The 9,419-nt window shown below is 40.3% G+C and overlaps 1 protein-coding gene across 1 annotated transcript; it reads left to right on the top strand.

Moving 5' to 3' along the window:
* Window positions 1-209: 209 nt before the first annotated feature.
* Window positions 210-4,881, top strand: LOC115572069 (extracellular calcium-sensing receptor-like). Its single transcript, XM_030401865.1, has 8 exons — window positions 210-457; window positions 992-1,280; window positions 1,379-1,465; window positions 1,629-1,820; window positions 2,240-2,773; window positions 2,866-3,090; window positions 3,748-3,871; window positions 3,980-4,881. The coding sequence occupies exons 1-8, from the start codon at window positions 210-212 to the stop codon at window positions 4,879-4,881; spliced, it is 2,601 nt and encodes an 866-aa protein (XP_030257725.1).
* The last annotated feature ends 4,538 nt before the right edge of the window (window positions 4,882-9,419 follow it).

The following is a 9,419-nucleotide window of genomic DNA, read 5'->3' as shown; positions in this document are numbered from 1 at the left end:
TTTTTTTATATCTCCGGGGCCATTGTTGTGTTACATCAGTTATTTTTTTGATCATTCAATCTACATCAACCCACATTAGTAAACCAGGCGGAGCCACTGATGTCCAATGTCTTGATATCTTGATGATGTAAGAATACGAAGGTCACCTACTCCATATAACTTGCCTAATTCCATGCTCTTTCTTTCGCTTTTGGGGACTGTGTAACAATATGACTTTCTTTGTTTCATTTGCCTTGCTTTACTCTGTCTGTGTCCTCACCATAACTTATAACACAATTGCTAGCATCACCTCTGCACCTCCATCTGCAGCCAATGTGTGCACGCTTCACAAAAGCTTTCCTCCAGGCTTTGTGGCCCAGGGTGACTTTGTTATCGGGGGGATCTTCCCCCTTCACTATAACCAGGAGATGCCAGACATCAACAGCACCTACAGACCACCACCAGTGAAGTGCAATGGGTGAGTTTAATATATGTGCAATGGAAATGATAGTTTTAGTCCAGTCAAATGCCAACAAAAATCGTTTTGAAAGTCTATAATGATGGATCATGTTTCTTTTTTTATATTCACCAGATTTTAGTATGCAATATAAATTTTGCCTGACATGTAAGAAAAATTCCCACGTACACTGATCACGTTAAACTGATTTGAACTTTGAGTTTGAGAGATTTAGGTGCCAGAGAGAAACTTAAAAGAACAGATAATACTTTATTTTATGGGTATGTGATTAACTGATAATTTTCAAATAATTTAAAAGACGTTTGTTACACTGTGTTACCAAAGCCAATGAATGAAATTAACAACTTGGAGGTGTACCAGTTCAACAATGTAATGTATTTTTCCTAAATTAATTCCAATTAATTGCACAGGTCTTTAAAGAAAAAGTCTTGCAAAGATTCAATTCAATCTAACTTCAATTCAAAACATCAGATCTGCCCTTGACTTTACCCATTTTTATACCTGCTGTGTTCATGTGTGTCTACTGGGTTGCAGCTTTGACCCTAGGGCTTTTCGCTGGGCACAGACTATGAGGCTGGCAGTGAAGGAGATCAATCTGAGGACTGAGCTATTGCCCAATTACACCCTTGGATATAAAATCTTTGATTCATGTGCATATCCATTGACCGGCCAGAGGGCTGCTCTGGCTGTCCTGAATGGGCTGAGCGAGGACAACTCTCCCATGTGCAGCGGTGCCTCTCCTCTCCTCGCTGTAATTGGGGAATCCGGTTCTGCTCAGTCTATTGTGGTGTCGAGAATCCTGCAGCCATTCAGAATCCCGATGGTAATTGATGTGTTATTCCCCAAAAACAGCAACATGTCACCTTATAATTTGGTTTACTGTACTCTTTAACTGGTCAATCACTGTCCTTGTTCATACAGATAAGCTACTTTTCATCTTGTGCATGTTTCTCTGACAGAAGAAAATTTCCTACCTTCTTCAGAGTAATCCCTAATGATGACTATCAGGTGAATGTCTGGCCTTTTGATAGCCTTTCAGTGCTTTAGCAGTAAAAAGATGTCTTTTGAAAATGTAATATATTTATTTCTATATCATCTAGTGTGGTTTAATGAAAACATACAATTTAAATGATCTTTTTTACTTTTTGACACTCATTTCTGTTGAACTAAGGTGAAGGCCATTGCTCAGCTGTTGGTACGCTTCAACTGGACTTGGGTGGGGCTGGTGCGAGGGGACCATGAATACGGGCGCTTTGCTGTGCAAGGTTTAATGAGAGAATTACAGGGTACCAAAGTGTGTGTAGCATACCAAGAAATGATCCCTCTGCTCTACAATCGCCAGAGGGCCCTGGAGATCATTCAGGTAGACACAGTTTTATAGTGTTAAAGATGTTTTCACCTCAAGACCATTTGATAGTAGGTGCTGATTGCACATCAGTACCCTTTATGAACCTTTGTGTATAATTTTTCTGTTATTTTGTCATAGAATATTAGACAATCCTGCTGAAAATTGCAGTCTACATGCTGCTTACAGTGTCTCAGTGTCCCCAAGTTGGACCTATGGAGGGGAGGGGTAACTTCTTTTCCATATTGTCTTTTATTTATCTGAATAAGTATAACATTTCAAGTCCTGCATATAGTGAGGGGGTAAAAAGAAAATACTATTATTTTACATTACGCACTGGTCTGGCTCAATGTCACTTATTTGAACCCTTTCTTGTTTTTGCCCCCTCTTTTCCATGTGAAACTCTTTCCTCCTCCTTCATCTGCTTCTCTGTAAAGGTTATGCGAAGGTCTTTGGCAAAAGTGGTGGTGGTATTTTCAGCCGAAGGGGAGATGACACCTTTCTTGGATGATTACATGATGCAGAACATCACTGGAACCCAGTGGGTAGCTAGTGAGGCCTGGGTCACAGCGTCTGTCTTTACAGGCAGCGAGTATTACCCCTACATGGGGGGCACCATTGGGTTTGGCATCAGGAAAGGTCATATACCCCGACTCAGTGACTACCTGCAGACAGTAAACCCTCAGATGTATCCCGATAATCTCCTGGTTAAGGAGCTGTGGGAGGCTCTGTATGGTTGCAGTCCTTCTCTGTCCTCAGGCTCCCAGTTGCCTCCCTGCTCAGGGCAGGAGTCCCTGTTGGAACAGCATTCAGCCTACATGAATACATCAAGCCCGAGAGTTGCATATAATGTCTATAAGGCTGTTTATGCGATTGCTCATTCCCTCCACAACCTTCTTCTCTGTCAGCCAGGCAGTGGGCCCTTCCAAAACAACTCATGTGCATCAAGCAACAACATACAACCCTGGCAGGTAGGGCCTTGTTTTCTAAGCAAATGCAAAAATAACACATGGAAAATCTTGATGTATTTTTGAGTAATTACTATCATCCATTGGTTTTCTAGCTCCAATACTACCTAGAGGAAGTGACATTTAACATTGATGGGGAGGAGGTCAACTTTGATCTGAAAGGCGACTCAATACCCTATTATGATATCATAAACTGGCAGAGAGGCACAGACGGGAACATTGAGTTTGTCCATGTGGGGTTGTTCGATGGAACCAAGCCTTCTGGAGAGGAGCTAGTGATCCAGGAGGACAGTATAATATGGGCAGGCCATCAGAGTGAGGCAAGCTGCTCACACTGTGTTTTTACCTTCATCAGATGCCAACTGTTGAAGTTCTGTAGGTTGAGGTGGAGGTGAGTCAGGTGGACAGGACAAGGTGGACCTCCTATGAATGACTTTGCATTCATACAGTAAAAAGTAGAGAGACTAGCAAAATGTGAAGGGATGCATGGAAATGTAACAGCATTTGATCACAAGGTTATATATAGAGGTATAGATTCTTAAATACTTTGAATACCCTTGGGACAATAACCCAGATCACAGTGTGTAAATTACAGCTTTTCTCTAATAGTTTGGAGGAAAAAAAATCCAAAGTGGAAAGTGCATCTTGATTAACCAAAAATTCTTTATTTTAAGTACATATTTTGATCGTTTATACAATGTCAGAGAATAGACACAGCACCCTATACTCTGACTGCTGTAATTGCTTGCAATTTTCAACTAACAGTACAAAATTCAAAGACGTTCACTTCACAGGAATATTTAACATAAAAAAACAGCTTAAATTCACATTTGAGGAGGAGCATAATGTGTTTAATAATTAAGCAAATGAATACGGCATTAACAAATGAGTCTATTCAGACAATGGATTCATTGAATAATTGCCTGTCAACGTCACCTCAGTCACTGCAGAGCTGAAAGCCAGTATCTGCTCCCCAGGTGCCGCAGTCTGTATGCAGTGCCAGTTGTTATCCCGGGTCCCGGAAGGCTGTCCGTCGTGGGGAGCCTGTTTGCTGCTTTGACTGTGTACCATGTGACGGTGGCAAAATTAGCAATCAGACAAGTGAGCTTAAAACCATGAATATACATCACAACCATTAATGTATGTAATGTACATGATAATAATCAGGTAATATTTGAATACTGAAAATGTTGACCCTCTTCCCTTTAGATTCAATAGAGTGCACATTCTGTCCTGAGGACTTCTGGTCGAACAAAGACAGAACAGCCTGCATCCCTAAGAAGGTGGAGTTCTTGGCCTATGATTCCTTGGGTATAGCTCTGACAGTGACCTCTGTGGTGGGTGCCTGCCTCACTATAGCTGTCTTCGCAGTCTTTTTCTATCATAGAAACACAGCCATTGTCCGGGTAAATAACTCTGAACTCAGCTTCTTCATCTTATTCGCGCTGACTCTGTGTTTCCTGTGTTCCCTGGTGTTCATTGGAGAGCCAACATCTTGGTCCTGCATGTTGCGCCACACTGCCTTTAGCATAACATTTTCACTTTGCCTCTCCTGCATCCTGGGGAAGACTCTGGTAGTGTTGGCTGCTTTCACTGCCGCCAGACCAGGAGACAACATCATGAAATGGCTGGGACCCAAACAGCAGAGAGTCATCATCTTCAGTTGCACTCAGGTTCAGGTGGTTGTCTGTGCTGTCTGGCTCATTGATGCCCCCCCCTTTCCATCCCGAAATACACAATATGAACACTCAAAGATCATACTGGAATGTAGCGTGGGCTCTAGCATTGCATTCTGGTGTGTTCTGGGATACATTGGTCTACAGGCCTGTCTGTGCTTTGTTCTAGCTTTTCTGGCCCGTAAGTTGCCAGGCAACTTCAACGAGGCCAAGTTTATCACTTTTAGCATGCTTATCTTCTGTGCTGTGTGGCTGGCATTCATTCCTGCTTATATCAGCTCCCCTGGAAATTATGCAGATGCAGTGGAGTCATTTGCCATTCTGGCTTCCAGCTTTGGCTTGTTGTTTTGCCTGTTTTCTCCAAAGTGTTACATTATTTTACTTAAACCAGAGAAGAATACAAAACAGCACCTAATGGCAAAAGATAAAAAGTAACAGGCCATAAGTCAACCCTTTGAAATGTGTCAGAAATGTTATATCTAATTGCCACTACTAATTTAAAAGAAATCTTCACAGGTTAAGTGTTCTTGCACATTTGTATTGTCAGGCTGGTTTTAGACACCTGATATTGGATCATTGTAACTGTAGTCCAGAGTACAAGTTAATAAATAAATATATAACTTTAATGTTTTTTTAAGAAATATTGACTTTCATCAGAGAATGTTCTTTTCCGTCCGGGGGCTCAGTTTTATTTTCATGATTTTTTGCTAATCCTCTATGCTGCTACACCTGTGAACTTTTGTTTTTGAATGAAGCAAGATCAAAGGGTTTAGAAATGTACACACTGGACAAGAACATTTAAATAATGAAGCAATCATTGAATTTTACTATTCCAACCAGGGTGAGAATTTCATCATTTTAGGGGCAAGGCCATTTGGCCTTCACTTTTTTTTTTTTTTTTAAAGGCACCAAGGCCACAGGCCATTGAGTAAAATTTGATGATTTACCTTTCAGATTGATACCATAACATCCTAATTTATAATAAGACATGGATTATGTATTAAAACATTGTTTTAATACCAATATCAAGGTTACATTAGAAAAATTTTTTTTTAAAGTGGGGTTAGGGTTAGGTGATTTTGGTGACACTACACTGAATATTAGTGTTGGTGTTATTGAATATTTCTCCCAATAGAAATTCCCCAAAATTATGGCAAAGCACATTTTTTCAAAACAAATAGAAAAACCAGCAGGAGACCACTGATGTGTGGAGTGATTTTGGTGACACTACATTGAATAATAGTGAAATTATTGAATATTTATTGTAGTATTTCTTTTCTGGGTTGCACTTTGTTGACGGTCCCTGCGCCCTCGTCTCACAGACGGCTGACCTTAGAGACAAATGTTAATGTCCAGCCCGGAGGACCACTCGTTCTGATGAAAATACGGTTGTAGCTCGTTGTCTGCCTTACTACAGTAGGAAAGAAGCGTCGTTTGTGTTTTAACAATGTTTCACTTATGAGTTATTGATCCGGGAAGTTCGAATCTGTGAATATATTTCCAACTATACTGTACTAAATCCTACCTCATAAGTCAGTTAACGTTAAGTAACATATCAAAACCGGCTGAGCTCGCTTGAACACCTGTGCTGTGAGTATCGTTCTTCCGTTTTGAGATGCTGCTGCTGTCCGAGAGGCTTTCACATGAGGCCATGGCCGCCGTGGACACCGTGAAAATTCTACCCTGATTCCAACAGACCTAAGGTTTGCAGAATATTCTGTGCCTATGTTTTATAGCATGGCCAGGCCCAACTAAAGATAACTAGAAAATGCATTTCCTGCTGTTAAAGTCAAAAACCATTACCACTTGTACTCTTGAACCCTACCGTTTGTCTGCCATTTCTTGTATTTCAGCAACTGTGGGTGATTTGGGGACATTCAGATGAAAAGCCAAACACCCACCTTGTCTGAACTAATAAGAACATGCTTGGACAACATGGTGACTGTAGTCATCCTGAGATATATAAAGATTTGTATTGTAAATCATGTTGGTGTGTTTGGTGGTGTAAGCTATTAAACTGGTGCCAATTACAGCACGTACAGGAGAGTCCGACAAACATGAGGAAACACATTTTCTGATTGTATCCATTACATTTTCGTTTATGTAATTTCCATCAACCTTACCAACAATTAAACTTTCTTTTCCACTGTGACAGTGAAAGTTGCCCTTTCTTTCCATTCTTGAACCCTTATACTTTGGCCCATCACTCTCTAAAAATATAATAAGAAAATTAAACCTAACTTACGTAAGTAAGTAAGAGTAAGTGAGGTATGGCTATGGAAATACGCACACATCAAGCAACTAATTCAAAAAATGTGTAACACTTTACAAAAAGGGTCCCTTAATTAACGTTATTTAATGCATTATTAAGCATCAATAAACAGTTTAATAATGTGTGAATAACCATTATAATGTATTACTTAACATTACTAAATGCATTAATAAGCAGTTAATTAATGGTTACTGCTCAGAGTTAATTAATACATTATTAAGCATTAGTAAAAGTTACATAATGTAATTAGTTATCCTTATGTATGCATTACTTAATACATTACAGGTAACACATTATAAATGCTTTACTGCCTCATAAGCATTACTTAACCATAGGTAACCATTACTGAATGCTTTTTGGACCCTTATTGTAAAGTGTAACACATGAATCCCTTAGATAACACATAAGCATTTACTTAACCACTATTAGTTGAAATGTAGTTGAAGCAATCACATATAAAGAATTTTACACATTTTATTTAAAACAGAATAAAACAGGTTAACAAAGATAACATCTCAATTCGTACAGAGGAGAGCTTTGAACCAACATGAACAAACACGTCTGTCTATCCCTGCCAGTCTACCCACTGTCTATCTGTCTGTCTGTCTGTACACCCCCCACCCCCCGCAGGAGTTCTCTATTATCCTTCATTTTATTTATTGTAGCAGAAATGACTTGGTTAGCCTTTATAACCTCCTCGCACCTTTTAGCAAAGTCTGCCACCGTCCGGCGCTTCTCCACCTGATCATATTCTTCTGGAGCAGTATTGCGAGCTCGGCAATCGCTGCAGTCTTCACAATAGTAAGTCTGTCTACTCCATACTTCTCAAAGGATTTGGCCATATTCTTCCCTGTCTGGAAAATGGCAAGGACTTCCTTGTACCTCTTCACCACATCACCTGGTCCTCCAACTAATAAAAGTACAAAAGGACAAGAAGGAATGTATCATTTGAATCATGAGATTGATGAGAAGAAAAAACAAAATCATTGTATTATACTGTCAATGTGCCACGGGACTAGGGCTGGGCGATATATCGATATAAAACTTATATCGATATATTTTTGAAATGTGATATGGAATTAGACCATATCGCATACATCGATATAGTTCAAATTTGCGCTGTGGTCCTTGCTCTGGGCAAACCGCTGACCCGGAGCTCTCTGCACTGCTCCCCCCGCCCCTCCTCCGTCATGCACAGAGAGGGGAGGGGCTGGAACAGACACTCCGGCACTCTTCAACAAACACTTTGGTGGCCGCCGTTGCCCCGCACTTTGGCCTTGATACCCCGTGAAAAAATATCATCGCACGGCCACCGGACAGCGTAGCGAGCTTGTCTTGCAGCCACCTGAGTGCACAGTAGTCACTCACAGTAACTTCAGTGAGTTCGCGGTTCGCGCAGGTGGAGTCTCATCATCACGATGATCTCACGTGAAAGCCTCTCAAACAGCAGCAGTGTCTCAAAACAGAAGAACGAAACTTACAGCACAGCGAGCGAGCTCAGCCGGTTTTGACATGATACGTAACTGACGTATGTGGTAGGATTTAGTTTGGTAAAGTTGGAAATATATTCACAGATTCGAACTTCCCGGATCAATAACTCATAAGTGAAACCTTGTTAAAACACAAACGACGGCTCTTTCCTACCGTAGTAAGGTAGACAACGAGCTACAACTGTATTTTCATCAAAACGAGCGTCTGGACATTAACTGTGGTCTGCATGGTCAGCCGTCTGTGAGACGAGGGCGCAGGGACCGTCTACAAAGTGCAACACTGAAAAGAGAAACTACAAAAAATATTCAATAACTTCACTATTATTCAGAGTGTAGTGCCACCAAAATCATTCCACACATCAGTGGTCTCCTGCTGGTTATTCTACATTTTTTTGTTTAGAAAAAATGTGCTTTGCCATAATTTTGGGGAATTTCTATTTGGGAGAAATATTCAGTAACACTAACATTCAGTAAGGTGTCACAAAACTCACCTCACTCTAACCCTACTTAAAAAAACTGTTTTGTAATGTAACATTAACTTGATATTGGTATTTAAAAAATGTTTTAATACATAATCCATGTCTTATTGTAAATTAGGATGTTATAGTATCAGTCAGAAAGGTAAATCTACAAATTTTACTCAGTGGCCTTTGTGCCCCTGACAAAAAAAAAAAAGTGAAGGCCAAATGGACTTGCCCCTAAAATGACGAAATTCCCACCCACATGTCATATTTGGCTTTGATTTTGACTAAACATTTGCTCTCACTTTGCATAAAAATATCGGGATATATATCGTATATCGATATTCAGCCTAAATATATCGGGATATGACTATTAGTCCATATTGCCCAGCCCTACACGGGACACACTGATCCTATATGTGACAGTTCAACACAGTGTAGAAAGGGGTTTTCTGGTACAACTTCACCAACTCACAAGGTACATGGATAGTGAGGAAACACCATGGCACACAGGGAATTAGCAAAGACTAAATTAGGAAAAAAGGGGGGGGAAATGTTAAATAAAAATGGACACATTTGGGGTGAATAATTTTTGGAAATTAACATTAATTTGGACTGTACTAGTCCTTCTAGTACACCCCTCTATCAGCGTGTGATGAGTGATTGGGAGATAGGGACAACAGACAGAACATATACAGTCCAAGCCAGCCAAGAAATACGCTCCACATACCCCGCTGGTGAGAGCGATGT

The sequence above is a fragment of the Sparus aurata genome, chromosome 2 (assembly GCF_900880675.1).
Source record: "Sparus aurata chromosome 2, fSpaAur1.1, whole genome shotgun sequence".
NCBI lineage: Eukaryota > Metazoa > Chordata > Actinopteri > Spariformes > Sparidae > Sparus > Sparus aurata.
This window is presented reverse-complemented; position numbering and strand designations above follow the sequence as displayed.